Below are 21,043 nucleotides of genomic sequence, written 5' to 3' on the forward strand. Positions count from 1 at the left end.
GTAAATTCTAGCAATGTAGCACTACAGAATACAAGAACTAGTCAATTCTAGCAATGTAGCACTACATAATACAAGACCTAGTCAATTCTAGCAATGTAGCACTACAGAATACAATAACTAGTCAATTCTAGCAATGTAGCACTACAGAATACAATAACTAGTCAATTCTAGCAATGTAGCACTACAGAATACAATAACTAGTCAATTCTAGCAATGTAGCACTACAGAATACAAGAACTAGTCAATTCTAGCAATGTAGCACTACATAATACAAGAACTAGTCAATTCTAGCAATGTAGTATAATAAGCAATGTTTAGAAAACCAATCCTGTTTAACTGAACACAATGAAAGCTTGGCTTTATTTAACAGTGTTCTGTCATCTGAGAGTACTATCAAAACTAATAGATTTCAATATTCCAATCTAACAGACATTTTGCTTATTTAAAACTGATTCCTTTGTATTTAATATTTATTGAGCAGGTTGTGAAAGTTGAGATACTTGCCTACAAAATTAAAACTGAACTGACAGTGTGTTGAAGACAAAAGAAAGTTTTGACTGCTATTTTCAACCAGAACTCATCCCCTAGCAAAGTTGTCTAACAATAAAACTTTCTCGTTGAAACAACGGCTGCTTGCACAAAACATAATGTTTAGAATTATGGGTAACTCAAATATTTTTAACACTTTGGGTTTAAACTTAAACCTAACACTTTGGGTTTAAACTTAAACATAATACTTTGGGTTTAAACTTAAAGGTAATACTTTGGGTTTAAACTTAAACCTAAGACTTTGGGTTTAAACTTAACACTTTGGGAAAGACTTGAGCGTGACAAACTGAGACCAATGCTATGAAACTATTTAAACTTCGTAACTACGGAAATGCAAAAGTTCCCACGTGGATGCTGAAGTAGAAATCCCTCATTCAAGTCTAAATGAAATTCACACCTTCAATATAGACTTCAAAATAATAGTTGTAATTGTTTTTGTCTTCTTTTTTCTTCATATCATTGACAAGCTTTAACACTGATTTATCAACATATAGGGGAGTGGATCATGGCTCTTAAGAAGTGACACATCTGTTAATCAGTTCAAGGGAGAGCACCATTCATGAGACCAAACTTACTTCCTGGAGGAGAGGAACTAAATAAACCATTCAATATTTACTTCTCTACAAGTTTTGAATTGGATCTTTTTTGTTACTTGCTGTCCTAAAATGGCATTTCTATTTCTATGTTGTTGTTGTTGTTTTTTTCAAATGGAGTTAGTAGAGTTAAGGTGTATTCTTTTGGAGTTTGTAGTGTTAAGTCTTCTTTTGGAGTTTGTAAGTCTTCTTTTGGAGTTTGTAGAGTTAAGTCTTCATTTGGAGTTTGTAAGTCTTCTTTTGGAGTTTGTAGAGTTAAGTCTTCTTTTGGAGTTTGTAAGTCTTCTTTTGGAGTTTGTAGAGTAAGTCTTCTTTTGGAGTTTGTAGAGTAAGTCTTCTTTTGGAGTTTGTAGAGTTAAGTATTCATTTGGAGTTTGTAGAGTTAAGTCTTCATTTGGAGTTTGTAGAGTTAAGTCTTCTTTTGGAGTTTGTAAGTCTTCTTTTGGAGTTTGTAGAGTTAAGTCTTCATTTGGAGTTTGTTAGTCTTCTTTTGGAGTTTGTAAGTCTTCTTTTGGAGTTTGTAGAGTTAAGGTGTATTCTTTTGGAGTTTGTAGAGTTAAGTCTTCATTTGGAGTTTGTAGAGTTAAGTCTTCATTTGGAGTTTGTAAGTCTTCTTTTGGAGTTTGTAGAGTTAAGTCTTCATTTGGAGTTTGTAAGTCTTCTTTTGGAGTTTGTAGAGTTAAGTCTTCTTTTGGAGTTTGTAAGTCTTCTTTTGGAGTTTGTAGAGTTAAGTCTTCATTTGGAGTTTGTAAGTCTTCTTTTGGAGTTTGTAGAGTTAAGTCTTCATTTGGAGTTTGTAAGTCTTCATTTGGAGTTTGTAGAGTTAAGTCTTCATTTGGAGTTTGTAGAGTTAAGTCTTCATTTAGAGTTTGTAAGTCTTCTTTTGGAGTTTGTAGAGTTAAGTCTTCTTTTGGAGTTTGTAAGTCTTCTTTTGGAGTTTGTAGAGTTAAGTCTTCTTTTGGAGTTTGTAGAGTTAAGTCTTCTTTTGGAGTTTGTAAGTCTTCTTTTGGAGTTTGTAGAGTTAAGTCTTCTTTTGGAGTTTGTAGAGTTAAGTCTTCTTTTGGAGTTTGTAAGTCTTCTTTTGGAGTTTGTAGAGTTAAGTCTTCTTTTGGAGTTTGTAGAGTTAAGTCTTTTTTTGGAGTTTGAAGAGTTAAGTCTTCTTTTGGAGTTTGTAAGTCTTCTTTTGGAGTTTATAGAGTGCTTAGTTCTTTCTTGGCAAAAATTTATTTTTTCTTACAAGTCAAACTAAAAGGGTGGATGGTAGAAATGAAATTGTAACAAGTTTTGTTGGCTGCCTTATTCCCAATCTTGTTATGATTGTCAAGATCACATGCTAAGATTCTGCTGGAAATTTAATTTCATTTCAGAAATGTTGCTAGGCCAGACATCTTGAACTAGTTATGTAATTTATACCAATGGCCCAAGAGATGAGACCAGCTCCAACAATTTTAATGTAATTTGATTGCTATCTACTTTACCAGCTTTTTCAAGAAAGATAATTTTTTAGTCATTTATTGAAAAACATTGTTTCACCTTCTTAAAAGACCTTACAACTGTAGCTAGTTAACTCAGTCATTGGCTCACTGTCCCTACTAAAGATGAGTGATTTATTATTTAGGTTTTAAAATCAAGATTTGGGAATGTATGACAAGAAGGTTAGAGCAGAGAACTTATTGGGTGATAGGAGATTGGTCAGGAGACAGAAGGTTAGAGCAGAGAACTAATTGGGTGATAGGAGATTGGTCAGGAGACAGAAGGTTAGAGCAGAGAACTTATTGGGTGATAGGAGATTGGTCAGAAGACAGATGGTTAGAGCAGAGAACTAATTGGGTGATAGGAGATTGGTCAGAAGACAGATGGTTAGAGCAGAGAACTAATTGGGTGATATGAGATTGGTCAGGAGACAGAAGGTTAGAGCAGAGAACTAATTGGGTGATAGGAGATTGGTCAGAAGACAGATGGTTAGAGCAGAGAACTAATTGGGTGTTAGGAGATTGGTCAGGAGACAGATGGTTAGAGCAGAGAACTAATTGGATGATGAGATTGGTCAGGAGACAGATGGTTAGAGCAGAGAACTAATTGGGAGATAGGAGATTGGTCAGAAGACAAGGTGGTCAGGTGACAATGATTCCTGTCAACTGATGCTATGAGCTACTGTCACACTACTCTGTTACCTTATCATCAAGTCCAGCCTCAGAACCAGACTCCTCCCCAGCAGTGTCTGATGTCTGGCGCTGCAGTTGGTGTTGATGAGCATGGTGCTCCAACACTTCATCCTTGGGCTGAAAGGTGGCAGAGAAAACAAGAATTGGTGCGGGGGGGAGAGACTGTAGGGACTTTAAGGTGAGATTGACGTTAAGATGAAATACCTAAGGACTGTAAGGACTTTAAGGTGAGACTGACATTAAGATGAAAAAACTAAGGACTGTAGGAACTTTAAAGCTGAGATAAACTTTAAGATAAAATATAAAAGGAGAACAAACAGTTCAGATTTAGTGTTACCGTAATATCAAATGAAAGAATAGTGGGTTGTTGTTTTTTTGTTGTTGAGTGAGTCTTAGAAAATATCTTCATAATTGAAAGTATTCAAAATAACTACACCAGTTCCAAATGACATACTGAGCTATTTATATGTCCCATTTTGGCAAGACTGCCCAGCACAAAGAACCAATGCAAAATAAACTTAGCAAAAAAAACAAGATGTTCAGATGTTAAGCAATTAGGATACTACAAATTCAAGTGAAATTTTGGTGTATATAGCTTACAGTGAACTTTTGTCTAGATGATGTACAAATCCTTGACTTCTAATAAATGACAGACATTTCCAATCCTCACAAAGTCCTATGACTAGCTTCATGCTTGCTTTCTAGTCCATGCAGACAAAGACACAATGCTGTGACTAATTTCTCTTACAACTTAGGAAATTACTGAGGGAAGAGTTACTCTAGAACAACATCTGATGGAAGAGTTACTCTAGAACAACATCTTGTGTTAGTCTTTATAGTCATAGATATAATCATGCTCATTTGATCTAAATGGGCACAACATGTGCAGGCATTGGAGATTTATTTGAATGGAATTTGAAGGTGAGTCCAATCTTCACTATGGCCACCAATGAGTTTAAACACTAGAAGAGGGACAAAAAAAAAGACTAAATGGAAGATTAGTTCATGTTTTTTTAATGGATTTACAGTCAACAAAAAAACTTGAATCAAAACTTGTACAATTATGCACTGCAAAGATGAAATATAATTTTGTAAAAGGTAAAAGGGGAAAGAGGCAAAATGGTGTAAGAAAAAAATTGGGAGGGGGGGAGGGTTGAAGTCACATATTCATTTTCATCAAAACTATGTTTAGAATGACTTGACGCAGAGCACTCAACAATGTATCTCTTACATTAGTTTCAAGAAATGTTAGGTACATCTTTACGTGAACTTCGATGGAATAGATAGTTATGTTTGGGTTAGTTAAGGTTTAGAAATGGTCAACATGATTGTACAATAGAATGGTGCAAGCACAATATATTTAATATGATATTTGATGGAAGCACAGCTTTAAACACAATTTGTATAACAGTCTACTTGAACTAGATAATAGGGTGAACATTTTGGTAAAACTGATAGAAAGATGGCTTAATTCAAAATACATGCAAGCTGTACTCTCTAGCTGAAACCCACTAATATAAATACCTAAATACTGCCATCTAGCTAAAGCCTACTGAAGATATACAGGCTAAGACTACCTGAAAGCTGTCCTCCAGCTGTCTCATCCTCTGCTGTTCCCTCTCTCTCATCTCCTCTCTTCTCTTGTCCTGAAGGAGTGACTGCTGAATAAGTCTGGCCACTTCACTCTTGCTGGGGTCCTTCTCACGGCCAATTAAAAACCTTCAAGGAAATACAAAAAAAAAAAAAAAGTTTTCCTTCAAGTCTGTAACAAGTAAAATAAATACTAGAGAGACTTTCTTAAGTCTTATAATGGCTGCATCTAATTTAACACCAACATATGCCCCAAGACACAAGCTAGTTTGACACAGGTGACACAGGTGGTATTGAAAAACAATAGAAATAGAAACAACACTGAGACATCAGCGCTTCTGAATTTGCAGATACTTGTACAAATAGTTAAAAAATGGCTCAAAAAATTTTGAAGAGCACAACACAAACCAATATTTGAAACAAGTCTCACTTTCCTGAACCTTATTTCACTAGAGAGCATCTATGGTAAGATAAATATAGATCTGAATAAAATATAAATCTAAAATAATGACATTCTGTTGCACATTTGCATTTTTTTCCCCCTCAAAATCTTCAGTGTCAATATGTTAATTTAATGTAAGATACTGTGTTATTATTATTCAAAGGTATTCTTATGCCTGTTCTCTGCACAAACTAAGTCTACTTCATTCAATTAAGTTTCAATTTACTAGATTATATTCTGCAGTTTATTTCTGACATATTGATTAGTCTCATAACACTTTGCCTAGGAATAAACACTCCGCTAGCTCCAGTCAATGCAATGTGAGAACCACACATTTCTGGCACACATTTAAAAAGAATCCAATAAATTAAACTGACAGTAACTGGCTGAAATAAATACTTTAAAAATTCACTATCCAAAGCAAATTTTACTTGGCTGGGATGACCAACATTAAACCTAATCTGAAAAAAACAATCATCATATGATTTGATTTATGTCTTCTTATCTTATCTTATATAATACAGACGTTACTTCAAAAAAGAAGATGATTACGTCCTACGCGTCATGCATTTAGTCATGCATATTAACCAATGACTTAAATTCTGCCAAGTCACTGGTTTTCCTGGCTAGCTCAGGCAACCCATTCCATGCTCTAATAGCACTAGGGAAGAAGGAGTATTTGTACAAATTTGTCCTAGCATATGGGACAAGGAATGTGCCTTTATCTTTGTGTCTTTCAGAGTATTTTATTAAATTTTGTTTTTGTATTTGAAGATTATGGTTCAGTGTTTTATGTATTATTGCTACTTTACTTTTGAGCCTTCTGTCCTGAAGGCTTTCTAAATTTAGTGATTTTACTAAAGGTGTTACTCGTCAAATGTGAATATTCGTTTGTTATGAATCGCACTGCTCTATTTTGTGTCTGTTCTAGTTTCTTAATGTTTTCTTGAGTTGAGAGGTCCCAAACAGAGGATGCATATTCTATTATTGGCCTAACCAAGGTTAAATAACATTTTAGTTTTATGTTCTTATTTGATTTATAGAAATTTCTTTTAATAAATCCTAATGCTTTGTTTGATTTTTTTGTAGTTTCATCAATATGTGGATTCTCTAAGAATCGTACAGTTTGATGTAAGAACTGATTGCAGTTAATGATTTCACTAGAGATACAAAGCTGAATTTCTGGAGACACTTTTGTTACAACTCACCATTTAGGTTTTGCAAAGAATGTAATAGAATGATCTTGTGTCTCTACCATTTCTGAATCGTTAGCCACTCCTATATATTGACGAGATGCACTTAACTTTCTTTTTAATTAAAATAGTAATTTAAAACTAAGAAATATGAAGACCAGGGGTTTTAATTCATACACATTTCACTTTTCATCTCAAATGATTCTGAATTTTTGTTTCCAACATTCACATCTGCTATAAAAAAAGAAAAAAAAAGAAATCTAAACAGAGTGGTCTCCACTGCTAAACCAGTCCCACAAGTCATCAAGAACAAGCAAGAGCTTCCTCCTCTATGTAATTAGATTTCAATCAACAAGATGAATGGATGCACTAAATAATCTAGTCAGGCCCAGAAACAACTCAAGTGGGCTGGGCTCAAAATAATACAATCTATAAAGAATTAACAGTTACACTGAAATATTTTTGTTAATTAGTCCTTGGAGATTTATTTCCACAAGAGATACACTTTTGAAATAGAAAAAAAATCTAGAAATAATTAGGTTAAGTTTTAAAGGGAAATTTTTTTTTACATTTTCATGATTTCGCACAACTATTTGTTGATTAGTTTGGGATATTCAAACAATAATTGGATGATTTATAGCTATCTTTTAAGTTTTATACTTTCTAGAGACGTCAGAACTGCATAATGCAGACCAAACATAAAGTTGGCCTAGATTAAAGTAAATAACTCACTTGACTTCACCGCTTGTATTCCTCAAGACTGAAGCTGCATAGGCCTGGGTCACACCAACTAAGCTCTTGCCATCTACTTCTATGATCTGATCATTAACTTGAATCCTATGGGGGGAAAGACACATATTGGTTGTCATTTATTAAAAGCTTATATCAAGTCACTCTGTCTGTCTGTCTGGTCAAAAGTTTGAACACAATTCTCCCATACCCAATCTCGATTCATGTTGAACAATTATTAATCGGCAAAGACAAAACATTAATCAATTTTTTAAAATTAACCAATTAGTAAATTAATTATTGGTAGCTAATTATTTTTGAATATCAATAACTTCAACATTAGTGAGAGATATAGTTGTAGCTGCAGCATTCTTTTAATTAGAAAAGCTCTAATAGCGATAAGGAAGAAGGAGTATTTGTACAAAGTTGTCCTAGCATATGGAATGAGGAATGTGCCTTTATCTTTGTGTCTTTCTGAGTATTTTATTAGCGTTTGTTTATGTATTTGAAGATTATGGTTCAGTGTTTTTTGTATAATTACTACTTTACTTTTAAGTCTTCTATCCTAAAGGCTTTCTAAATTTAGTGATTTTACTAAAGGTGTTACTCTAGTCAAATGTGAATATTCGTTTGTTATGAATCTCACTGTTCTATTTTGTGTCTGTTCCAGTTTCTTAATGTTTTCTAGAGTTGAGGGGTCCCAAACAGAGGATGCATATTCTATTATTGGCCTAACCAAGGTTAAAAAACATTTTAGTTTTATGTTCTTAGTTCTAATTTGATTTATAGAAATTTCTTTTAATGATTTGTTTGATTTTTTGATAGTTTCATCAATTTGGGATTCCATGACAGTTTTTCATTTATTATAACATATAGGTATTTTGCGTTTTTCGTCTGTGTTACTGGTTTACCATGAATAAGATAAGTGGAATTAATTTGTTCTAGTTTTTTTTGTTACTCTAAATAACTGACATTTTTCTGGGTGAAAAGACATGCTCCAATTTGATTCTCATTTCTGTAATTCATCTAATTCTCTTTGTAAAATATCTGTGTCTTGTGTTGTTTTTATTGTTCTATATATTATGCAATCATCTGCAAATAATCTGACTTTTGTTCCTGAACTAATGCAATTTGGTAAATTGCAGGTCACAACTAGGCTTGCACTCATTCTCAATCCCCAGAATCAAAGGCAATGCCAAGATATTGTCAAGAAAGTATGGTATCACTCAGGAAACGTATGACTAATTAAAAATTGAAACACCATAGAATAAAAAGTATAGATCACTCTCTTCCTAACACTTGCTACTCACTTCTCTGACCGCTGGGCAGCACCATTAGGGGTCAAGGTTTTGATGAATATTCCAAGTTTCTCTAGTCCAGCATCAGCACCAACTCCCATGCCAATAATGCTCAAGCCAAGACCTTCGCTACCTGAAACACACAGCAACAATTAATAACATGATCAAACAGAAAGAATGTGTTGTGTTGGCAAGGATTTAAAAAAAAAAAATTTAAATGTACATTTAAGCCAGAGAATTCACATAAAATGAAGTCTTAACATCTAAACAAATTTTTCTTTGTCTACTTTGTCATAAGAATTTCAAAGAAATAAAAAAATTTAACCAATAACTAGATCTACAATGAATGTCTAGACAAGTCCAATCAAGTCTAATGGTCCGCAGTTGAGATGACAACAATGGGTAGAGGAAGGGAAAGATAACTCATGCCAGTCAGCTCACCCTCTTAGCAATGACCTATATATATATATATATATATATATATATATATATATATATATATATATATATATATATATATATATATATATATATATATATATATATATATATATGCTCAAGGCTTACAATTTGGAAAGAGAAAGATGTCATTGTTCAGTATAGTTTTCAGATTTGACACAATTTTATCACTCCATAAATTTAGAACAAACATTTTAACAGCAGTCAGTTTAATAAAAAATATCATACACTTTACAAAAATGAATACCGGTAATACTTTATTTGTAGTCCTATTTTTATGTATAAAAAATTTTTATACCAAAAAAAAAATTTTGGTTTTGGAAAACCAGTCAAAAGGAGAGAGTTATTTACTAGTTTCAAGTACTTCAGATTAGAACTTTATTTCATGACAATTTATGTAGCATTGATCAACATAAGACCTGCATGATTTGTTTAAAAATAACATTTAAGGTTACCTTTCATCAACTCTACGGGGAAGACGTCCATCTTTTCAACTCTCTTCTCCAGCTCGTACTCGGCAGACGCAGCCACGGGATCAACATCTTCATTCCTCCTGTCGTAATCATTGGTGGAGTATGTGGCATAAACCTGTTTGAAATTCACACAAAAAAAATCGTTCAAGTATGTGGCGTAATGTTTCATTCCACAGACCATTATCAATACCACTATTAGACATAACAGAACTGCAAGCACTGTCATAAAATCATTGCCAATAAGAAAGTAGCTATGCCAGTCAAAGATTTTGCGATTTTATAATAGATTTTTTTGAAAATGCCTACCCAGACCAGACACAATAGTTGATAGAGAAAGACAAGATGTCAGATGCTTTTTTAAAGTTAGTTCACAGAATAAAAATACTTCTACAGAAGGTCTCTAGCTAAATCTCTGATAGCAAGGTTCATACTAAAGGTTTCTTCACTTTTATTGGGACATGAAGACAAACAGACAATTGTTAAGACGGCTACAAGAATCTCTTAACATTTGATTGCTCTGTTACTAGAAGATTTTAACTTCCTAGGAGTCTTAAAAAACCAAACACAATATTGTTAAGAGAAGATGTCAAGATATTGGATTGTGTAGTTTTCAGATATCAACAAAGGCTTTATAGATGTATATAAATTACCTCCATCAGAAATGAAACATCAGCACAAATTGTATATTCCAAGTTTGAATGGTCACTTTCTAGCATACAGGTCACTGTTTACTAGCTCAAACACACACACAAACACACTTACAGATACAAACTACTAACATCACAACACAGCAGTACACACACAGGTTTCAAAAACAGAAAAAAGAGGGGGGGGGGACACACTAACAAATCCTTTCTTTATATATTCATAGCTTCTTAATGTGTGTGTGTGTGTGTGTTCATAACATCTATAAGTAAATGTGTGTGTGTGTGTGAAAATATATAAACAGTGATTAACTAAAAAATCCATCTCATGCAACTAGTGATGAAAAAAAAAAATATATAAATAGTATTTCCATGTGATTCATGAATGGTACATATTTCTCTCCAGACAGCTGAGTGAGAGCAGACAGAAATTCACTGGGTGAATAGTGTCAAAAAGAAACCAAAAAGACAAGTCAACTCCTACATCTCATTGTAATTACCAGCTCAGCAGAGTACAGCGAAAGGGGAGATCCAATTCTAACTAATGGCCAGATCAACAAAACCCAAACTCTACAAATCTATTTCAGTGTAGATCTATGAGTCTATTAAAGAGGAAGATATCCTTGAGCCAGACCTACTTAAGACTAGACCCGGGGTCGGCAACCTGCGGCTCGCGAGCCACATGCGGCTCTTTGGATAAGAAGCTGCGGCTCTTTAGTTCCATACGCAAATATTATTTATTTTGTCGAAACATTTTAAAAAAATAAATCTGAATCTTTTAACGAAGAATAGGCTCCGATTCTATCTCTCAGCCTTATACCACCCCCACCTCCCATTACACGCGTCGTCAGTGTCGTCAGTAGCTCTCAAATGACGCCATGGTCGGATGTTTCTATATAGGTTTTAATTCGCTTTCGACGCAAGACGAAACAGCATCTTCACTACATGCTTTGGCTGTGACGTATAGTTTGTTGTTTCAAGTAAATGAGTTATAAGCGAATGATCTTCTCAAAGCTAGAAGCAATCAACTAGTAATGCTAACCTGGCAAGCTTCGTGGTACCAATAGAAATTGTACAAAAAGGCAAACCATTTTCAGATGGTGAGTATGTCAAAGACTGCTTTCTACGTGCATCTGAAGAACTGTTTCGTGATTTCAAAAAAACAACAAAAAAACAGAAACCTTGAAAAAAAAAATCAAAGATATGCCACTACCCGCTAAAACAGTACAAGATAGAATAGCTAAAATATCTTCAAATGTAACATATTTCCAGGTGGAAGATATTCAACTTTCTTCTGCCTTATCAATTGCTAGTCTTGCGGCATAAAAGGCATGGCACAAGTTGCCCATTTTGTCTGGTATATGTCTTCCCAAGGTCCAAAAGAAGATCTTCCAGGATTGCTACTCTCATGACAAACTAGAGGGGAAGATAGAGTGAATGCCGTGCAGAAATACCTTGAAGACAATAAGATCGAGTTAAATAAAATCGTTTAAACAGCAACTGATGGAGCCAGAAGTGTGACAGGAAAAATTAAGGAGCCACAACGATTCTTCGAGCCTAATAAACCACCAAATTCTTACATGTTTCATACACCAAGAAGCGCTTTGTGCCCAAACATTTATGGTAGAAATAGTTGAAGTCATACATTTGATAATCAAGATTGTAAACATCCACTTATCAAAAGCACTCTACCATATTCAGTTTACTGAACTCTTTAACGAGATGGAGACACAGTATTCCTACATCCTTCTTTATAATTAAGTGCGATGGCTTGAAACGTTTTGCTTTGTGCTTGAATTAAATAAATACATTCCTAAATGAAAAAAGCAATGATCACCCTAAATAAGAGAACGATAAATGGTCGCAAAAATTGTACTTTATGGTGAATATAACAGTGAAAGTAAATAGCTGAATCTAAAACTGCAAGGAAAGTAAAACCCAGCCTATGTTTTGGTAGAAGAATTAGTTTATTTTGAAAAAAAAAGTATTTTTTTTTTGCAGAAGATATGCACTTACTTCATTTTAAATGTCTAAAGCAGTATCGAGATAAAACCAGTGCAAATATTGACACAAATTACTTCAGCACAGTTATAAAAGAAATCAAAAATGATTTTCTTGACAGATTTGAGTAGTTCAACAAAACTATTCTAGCATTCCTAATAAATCCTCTCAACACAAATCGTAACGTAATCCACATTCAACCATTTGAAATTAATACTAGATCTCTAGAAATTCAATTGGTCGATTTAGAAACTAAAGATTTGTGGAGTTGAAAATTTACAGAATCAAAAAGCAAGTTGAAAAAGTTGGAGGTCCAGAAATATATGTACATTACGCAACAAATTATTATTATAGTTTTTATATAGCGCTACTTTCATGCTTATAGCATGCTCAGAGCGCTTTTGGTCCAATCTCTTTTGTGGACCAGTGGGGGGGGGGGGGTATCTAGGAGTTGGTTTTCCGTGCTGCCTTTAGGCGCTCAGTAAACACAACTCTGCCCGAGTCAGGTGTCGAACCTCGAGCCCCCTTCTAGGTAGCCAAGCCAAGTTCAAGCGCATCACCTCTCGACCACGCTTCCCACAAATGTGACAACTTTAAAAGAAATGTCTCGAGTTGAGGCACTTAGCTTATATTTGACGCATAGAATAGTCTTCCAGAATGCTACAGTGAGGTGAAGTTGGCATTTTAGATACTGACTATCTTGGGATCGACATATAGTGCGAGCAAGTGTTATATTCATATATAAATAAAAGTACAGTAAGAAGTCAACTAACAAATGAAAATTTAGAGTCGTGTTTGAAACTAAAAACAAGTTATGAGCCTAATGTATCCAGACTTTTTTGTGCTAATACTAGAAGATATTATGTCATTGTTTGTTGTTTATGTTTTATGCGAAAGCAAAGAATCGGACGGAAATAAAAGTTAGTTATATATGTCTACCTTGATCAAGACAGTCTCGTTATTATCATTATTAATTAGTAACGTCTACAGTATTAATCTGTGACTAAAGAACATGGTGTCAAATTTGGTTTCAGATCTTGTGTCAGATCTGGTGTTAGATTAGGTGTCAAATCTAGTGTCACATTGCTTTAAAGTGCTGGTAACAGGTAGATCTCTAGATCTAGTGGTTTCTAAATTGCTAAAAGTACATTTTATTTGTGGTGTCGTTAGTTCATGTTGTTAGATCTAGATCTAGACATAGAATCTAGAATCTGTACGAATAATGGAATTATTCGATCCTCCTAAACCGTTGTCACTAGACGGTAATGTATCTGAAAGATGGAAAAAATGGAGACAAAGTTTTGAACTGTTTATGGTCGCCACTGAAAAAAATACGAAGCCCGAGCCAGTGAAGAAAGCTTTATTGTTACACCTGATCGGTGAACCCGCTCGAGACATCTACAATACTTTTCAAGTATGTGAAGATGAGACTGTAGACAAACTCATTGAAAGGTTTCAGAATTATTTTTTGCCTAAGTCCAACACTGTGTATGACAGATTTAAATTCTTTTCAAGAAAGCAGAAAGACGGAGAAACGTTTGAACAGTATTATACTGAGTTAAAGAATTTGGCAAAAGAATGCAAGTTTGACAACCTTCGAGATGAACTCATCAGAGATCGATTGGTATGTGGCATACTGTCGGATCGAGTGAGAGAGAGACTTCTGAGAGATGTAGACTTAACTTTAGAGAAGGCAGCAAGCATAATTCGTGCTGACGAGCATACCCAGAACCAAATGATAGATATGAAAGGACTACATGGGGATGCTGCTAATAAATTAAAGAAGACTGAAGATAGAAAGCCATTCAAAACCTCTCAAGAAAATATGGCAAAGAATCATGTCACAAGTTTCATTAGAGATTGCAGATCTTGTGGTGGATCTCATGGAAAATACAATTGCCCAGCATTTGGACAGACATGCCGAAAATGTAAAAAGAGAAATCATTTCGCTGTAAAATGTCGTTCGAAACACTTCAAAGCTGTGAAGGAAAAATTGCTACCTCATGCTGTACCAGACAGACCATGGAAAAAGATTGCGACAGATTTGTTTGAATGGCGAAACAATGACTACTTGCTTGTAGTGGACTATTTCTCCAAATATCCTGAAATAAAACGACTAGAGAACAAAACAGCAGAATGTGTTATCAGGGCAATGAAAGGTATTTTTGCTAGACATGGCATACCAGAAGAAATAGTGAGCGACAATATGCCATTCAATAGCTATCAATATAGAGAGTTTGCTTCTGAATGGGGTTTCAAGATAACAACATCAAGTCCCAGGTACCCTCAATCAAATGGACAAAGTGAGGTGTATGTTGGTATCGTAAAGCAGATATTCAACAAAGCATACAAAAGTGGGAAAGATCCATATCTCGCTATGCTCGAGTATAGAAATACTCCGATAAGCGGACTGCTTTATTCGCCATCACAACTGCTGATGAGTAGAAGACTTAGGGACATCATTCCAACTGATCCCAAACTATTGAAACCATCGGTAGCTGAAAATGCAGAGACATTACTCAACGAACGACAGAGGAAAAGCAAAGCGAAATACGATTCAAAAGCAAGGTTACCTAAAGACTACTCTGTCGGGGAGAAGGTGAGAGTTCGTCTAGGACAAACATGGCAGAAAGCAGTCGTCATTAAGAAACATCCATCACCCAGATCTTACATCATAAAGACAAATGATGGGAAAACATACAGACGAAATCAACGGTTTTTAAACAAGAGCTACGAAGAAGACATCTCTGGGTACTATGACACCGACGAAGACAATGAACAGCAAACTGTTAGAACAAAAAAAAACAGACAATTATAAACAAACATCTAGAGAACTTGCTGTGCCGGTCAAGACAACCAGAAGTGGTCGAGTTGTCAAAATTCCTTGTAAATATAAGTATTAAGAACTTTAAAAGGAAGGATGTGATTATAGCTTCAAAAGGAAGATGTGCTAATATTAGAGGATATTACGTCATTGTTTGTTGTTTATGTTTTATGCGAAAGCAAAGAATCGGACGGAAATAAAAGTTAGTTATATATGTCTACCTTGATCAAGACAGTCTCGTTATTATCATTATTAATTAGTAACGTCTACAGTAATTTATTATTAATCTGTGACTACAGAACATTTCTAAAACCATGCAAAGCCCATTGAATTTTCTTAATTGTTTGTTATTGAAGTACAAGTTAGTGTTGTAAGTAACTCCCTTAGCTGCTACCGAAAGAAAAATAATTATCTAATAAAACCATATATATATATATTATCTAATTTGGTGTGAAAAACGCGAATATATGAATTAATATATTCGTTTTTTAAATAAAAAATTAATTGTGTGGGTACTATTTATTGTTGGGGGAAAAAAAGTTTGTGGCTCTTTAAATACTTTAAAAATTGGTAAATTGTAATTTTTGGCTCTTTCGACTCAAAAGGTTGCCGACCCCTGGACTAGACAGCTGAAGAAATGTCAAGCAATGAGAAGACAAAAGTCTTATAAAATACACTGTTCCTAGAGCAAGAAGTACAAGCAAGACAGAACTGAGGACAGCAATGATAAATTAAATATTAACAGACAAAAGGCTTGTTTGTGGCCCAGTCACTCAGACCAATAGAAATCAATGATATCTGCGGAACAGTACAATATTGAACACTTATTTTATATGTATAGAACTTATCAAGGTAAAAGGCTACAAGAAACCACTCAGATACCTCCCTCCCCATCCACATGTCTACTAAAGAGATAGTACAACTATAACATCAAAGACCTGCCATACAAAAGCTTTTTTTCTAATGTATAAAATTAGTAGCTTTACATCACTTAGTTGTTTCTACCATTGCCCTTATCTTTTTTTTTTTTAATCCTGATAGGGCAAACGAGCATTCACAAAGTTCTGCCATGAAGCCCCCCATCCCAAGACCAGGAGTGGCTATTTCCCACTAGGGCTGATAGAGTTCTACCACCTACTGTTAGTGGGTTGATAGACTGCTACCACTATTAGTGGGTTGATAGACTGCTACCACTACTAGTGGGTTGATAGACTGCTACCACTACTAGTGGGTTGATAGACTGCTACCACTATTAGTGGGTTGATAGACTGCTACCACTATTAGTGGGTTGATAGACTGCTACCACTACTAGTGGGTTGATAGACTGCTACCACTACTGGTGGGTTGATAGACTGCTACCACTACTGGTGGGTTGATAATAGACTGCTACCACTACTGGTGGGTTGATAATAGACTGCTACCACTACTGGTGGGTTGATAGACTGCTACCACTACTAGTGGGTTGACAGACTGCTACCACTACTAGTGGGTTGATAGACTGCTACCACTACTAGTGGGTTGATAGACTGCTACCACTACTAGTGGGTTGATAGACTGCTACCACTACTAGTGGGTTGATAGACTGCTACCACTACTAGTGGGTTGACAGACTGCTACCACTACTAGTGGGTTGACAGACTGCTACCACTACTAGTGGGTTGATAGACTGCTACGACTACTAGTGGGTTGATAGACTGCTACCACTACTAGTGGGTTGATAGACTGCTACCACTACTAGTGGGTTGATAGACTGCTACCACTACTAGTGGGTTGACAGACTGCTACCACTACTAGTGAGTTGACAGACTGCTGCCACTACTAGTGGGATTATGTTTGTGGTGAACAGTAGATAAACTAGTGAAATTTAACTTATTGGACTACTGCATTGGTTCACTTAGCTAATTAATTTTCAAATCCATGCGAGACATTGTTGGTTTTTATTCAATACTTTTCTGTAAAGAGAAATTCTTGAAATATGTTTCAAAAAGAAGTGCACATGTTGAGAAACCCAGTCTATGTGACGGAGATCTCCTCACCTTGATTGGATGTTTGCTGAACGCTACGCGGGAAGCTTTGTGATATTCTACTTCGTCTCCGCTGCTCTCCTCCTCAGACTCACTTTCAATTGGTGGGATTTCTATATAGGTCAGGCCACTGTAGTCTATCTCCAACGGTTCACCTAGAGGCATGCAGACAACCAAAAACTAAATTATTTTATTTGTTACTTTACATTTATTTGACAACAGTGCAATGGGACAACACTTTGTCCACATGCTAGAGCAAATGCTTACAAGTCTTTCATTGATTTTATAAGTTTTGGATGTTCCTTCAGAAAATGAAGATTCTTACATCCTGGCCCAAACCTCCTCCAGGACAGCAGGGGATGGTAGCAGGCAGAGTTTAGTTTGTTTGTAAAATGTTTTACATGTTTCGGATGTTCCTTCAGAGTTGAAGATAGTTTACTTCCTAGTCCAAACCTCCCGCAGGACGACGGGGGATGGGAGCGGGCAGGGTTTGAACCCCTCGACCGTCGATAAATCCGAACGACAGTCCAGCGAGCGAACCGCATGACCAGACTGGGGACCATTATGATAACAGTCCAAAGTGCATTCCACATAACTAGGCAGCCCTAGTGCTGTTGTTTTGTTTTTACAACTACCAGTTTACTGGAGCATGCATTGAGCTGCCTGAACTCGCCAAGAAAACCAAGTAAAGTACCACTTTCACAACCTTGTGATCTTTGGGGTGATCTTTGGGGCAGGTGATGTAAAGGTCATCTGTTTCTGTTGCACATGGTTAATGGGATTTAGATCTTCTGATCCCCTAAAGCAGCGCTTCTCAACCTTTTAAGCTCGGCAACCCCTTTTTTTACAATCACCAGCTCTGACGTGACACCCCCCCTTGCTTACAGACCAGCAATAGAAGAATAGTCAAAAACTTTTTTTGGGGGGCAAACCGTCAATCGACCCACAGGTTAAGAACCCCTGCCCTAAAGCTATAGATGTACATAAAAAGCGAGAATTTTGTTAGAATGACTTTTGGTCCACACCAAAGTCTCAGTTGTTCTTTTTCACTTCTGATCGACTGCTTACAACAAAATATGTTTAGTTCAACAAAAAAAAAATCTTTAAAAAATAGAAAAGAAACTTTACTGTCAGATAAGAGTTCCGCTGTCTCCTCTAGACCATCTCCTGACTCTCTAGGTGTCAACAAATCCTTCTTGCCAAAGTTTGTACTTAGGTCCACAACATTACCATTCTCTAGACTGAGGAGGAGAAACAATTGCACGCATTACATTTTCATCAATTACATTAAGTATAGGGAGAAAGAGCAGTATTCAGAAGCATAGAGAGAAAGAGCAGTATTCATAAGTATAGGGAGAAAGAGCAGTATTCAGAAGTATAGGGAGAAAGAGCAGTATTCAGAAGTATAGGGAGAAAGAGCAGTATTCAGAAGTATAGGGAGAAAGAGCAGTATTCAGAAGTATAGGGAGAAAGAGCAGTATTCAGAAGTATAGGGAGAAAGAGCAGTATTCAGAAGTATAGGGAGAAAGAGCAGTATTCAGAAGTATAGGGAGAAAGAGCAGCATTCAGAAGTATAGGGAGAAAGAGCAGCATTCAGAAGTATAGGGAGAAAGAGCAGTATTCAGAAGTATAGGGAGAAAGAGCAGTATTCATAAGTATAGGGAGAAAGAGCAGTATTCAGAAGTATAGGGAGAAAGAGCAGTATTCAGAAGTATAGGGAGAAAGAGCAGTATTCAGAAGTATAGGGAGAAAGAGCAGTATTCATAAGTATAGGGAGAAAGAGCAGTATTCAGAAGTATAGGGAGAAAGAACAGTATTCAGAAGTATAGGGAGAAAGAGCAGTATTCAGAAGTATAGGGAGAAAGAGCAGTATTCAGAAGTATAGGGAGAAAGAGCAGTATTCAGAAGTATAGGGAGAAAGAGCAGTATTCAGAAGTATAGGGAGAAAGAGCAGTATTCAGAAGTATAGGGAGAAAGAGCAGTATTCAGAAGTATAGGGAGAAAGAGCAGTATTCAGAAGTATAGGGAGAAAGAGCAGTATTCAGAAGTATAGGGAGAAAGAGCAGTATTCAGAATTATAGAGAGAAAGAACAGTATTCAGAAGTATAGGGAGAAAGAGCAGTATTCAGAAGTATAGGGAGAAAGAGCAGTATTCAGAAGTATAGGGAGAAAGAGCAGTATTCAGAAGTATAGAGAGAAAGAGTATTATTCAGTTAGGACCGACAATAGTATTACAAATTAAAAAAAAAAAAAGAACAAGTCAAATATAAAAAAACATCTTTCAAAAAAACACAAAGCTGACTAAAAATGCATTTATTATTTTGAATCAATCCTGTAATTAATTTTTAATAGATCTAGACTAACAATAATAAATTTAGGAGATTGGAATGTACTCAGTCTCAGTGTGCTATGGTCCAACCACTTTTGAGGACTAACCATTGGATGGGAGGGGAGGTATCTAGGAAAGCAATTTAAAAAAAAAAGTTGCAAGAATTGAATTTGAAAAAAAAAAAGGTTTTATAGAGTATTGTCAGTATCAAATGTTTATCAAATGACCTAATTCTGTACACAAGGCAAGGCTTATCACCCCTAAGCTTAGTACATTTTCTATATTTAACAAAGTTAATTAATTATGACTCATTAATTAGCTAGTTGGTTCATTGTTTTGATTCCCAGATTGTCATGGACAATGAAATAATTGTGCACAGTTTCAATGTGATCTGAGAATGGAAAGTGGGAGTAACAATTTGTACAAGATTGCACCCAGACAGACAGAGTTAATAGAAGCTTTGTAAAAAAAAAAAAAAAAATTAAAAAAAAAATCTTGTGAATGAGGTCAAGAATTACACCAGATTACTATTGACAGATTTCTTGAGATGAGGACATCAGATGGTATGAGGTGTTGAAAGAGTCAGCAGTAGTGCCCTAAATTCCACATGAAATATGTAAGCCAAGTCCAAGCAGGCTGGAGAAGAGTTGTCAGATCTAAAATCTTTCTGAAGCATTTTTTTAGTCAATATCAGCAGTTGAGTATAGTGTGTTGTAATAATGGGGGGGAGGGGGGGAGAGAGAGAGAGAGAGAGAGAAAGGGGGCACAACTTGACTACACACTCACGTAGCGAACCATCAAACTTATACCAACAAAAACATTTGAACCATCCTCAAATACACATCAAATAGAAGTAGACATGTACATGCAATTCATAGTCTTCAGTCATTTAAAAAAAAATAAAAGAGAGATACTATGTTGAAGGGAGAAAACTCATGAAGCCAATGCCAGTATGGATTATGTCTCTTACTTGGAATTTCGCCCTTTTACTTCCTATGTTCAATTTAGGATTTGCGACAGAATGTGCATAATTACTAATTAATTACATTAGTTCAGATTCAAACTAAATAAAAACAATCACTGCTACACACAGCCTTCACTATTAAAATCTGTTAAATGAAAAAAAAAAAAGCCTAACCATTTAGGTTACTATGTCTGAGTATAGAGGACATCCCTTTCTGAGGTACAATGGCAATACTTTGGTATAAGAAACAGCAAAGGCGATCAGAAACAGTGTAAGAAACAGTCATGTGGGGCCTTCAAGATACAACCCCCCACACCATCTTAGTAGATATCCTATTCCTGCCTGCAAGTTGACAGTCTCAGGTGTAGATGAATAAACACTGGGAAGAGACAGTAGAAATAAATAGAGGGAGCTGATCCAAAACTCACTAACACACACACACACATGTGTTAGTTTGTTTTGTGTATCTTTTTTGTTTTCCGGGGGGGGGGGGGGGTTTAGTGTTTATCAATTATTTTACAATCATTTCTCATAGTAAATTACCTGTTTAGGTAACTATTGCAATGATCCTATACAACTCAATAATTCTACTATCCAAAGTACAAAACCAAATCCAATCAAACACACAATGCACTAGATATAGTGGGTAACAACTATTAATTAGACTATATATACATAGTCATGTCAACTATTGAATCTTGTAACAATTACAAGACTACATGGATATCTAAAACTAGACCTCTGATGCCTGTGTCAACATACTTGA

General features: G+C 35.5%; 1 protein-coding gene across 7 annotated transcripts in view; it reads right to left on the bottom strand.

Moving 5' to 3' along the window:
- LOC106055533 (neurabin-1-like) overlaps window positions 1-21,043 on the bottom strand; it is a 143,433-nt gene that overhangs the window by 24,089 nt on the left and 98,301 nt on the right. For 6 of the 7 annotated variants that reach the window (XM_056014537.1, XM_056014539.1, XM_056014540.1 and 3 more), the window contains exons 6-12: window positions 18,113-18,225; window positions 16,997-17,139; window positions 9,474-9,606; window positions 8,572-8,692; window positions 7,265-7,369; window positions 4,885-5,026; window positions 3,317-3,424 (exon numbers count right to left, since the gene is read on the bottom strand). In XM_056014537.1, coding sequence (XP_055870512.1) covers window positions 3,317-3,424; window positions 4,885-5,026; window positions 7,265-7,369; window positions 8,572-8,692; window positions 9,474-9,606; window positions 16,997-17,139; window positions 18,113-18,225 — 865 coding nt within the window. The remainder of the gene's footprint in view (window positions 1-3,316; window positions 3,425-4,884; window positions 5,027-7,264; window positions 7,370-8,571; window positions 8,693-9,473; window positions 9,607-16,996; window positions 17,140-18,112; window positions 18,226-21,043) is intronic. The other variant, XM_056014538.1, reaches the window with a different exon arrangement.

This window comes from Biomphalaria glabrata, chromosome 16 (assembly GCF_947242115.1).
Source record: "Biomphalaria glabrata chromosome 16, xgBioGlab47.1, whole genome shotgun sequence".
Lineage (NCBI taxonomy): Eukaryota > Metazoa > Mollusca > Gastropoda > Planorbidae > Biomphalaria > Biomphalaria glabrata.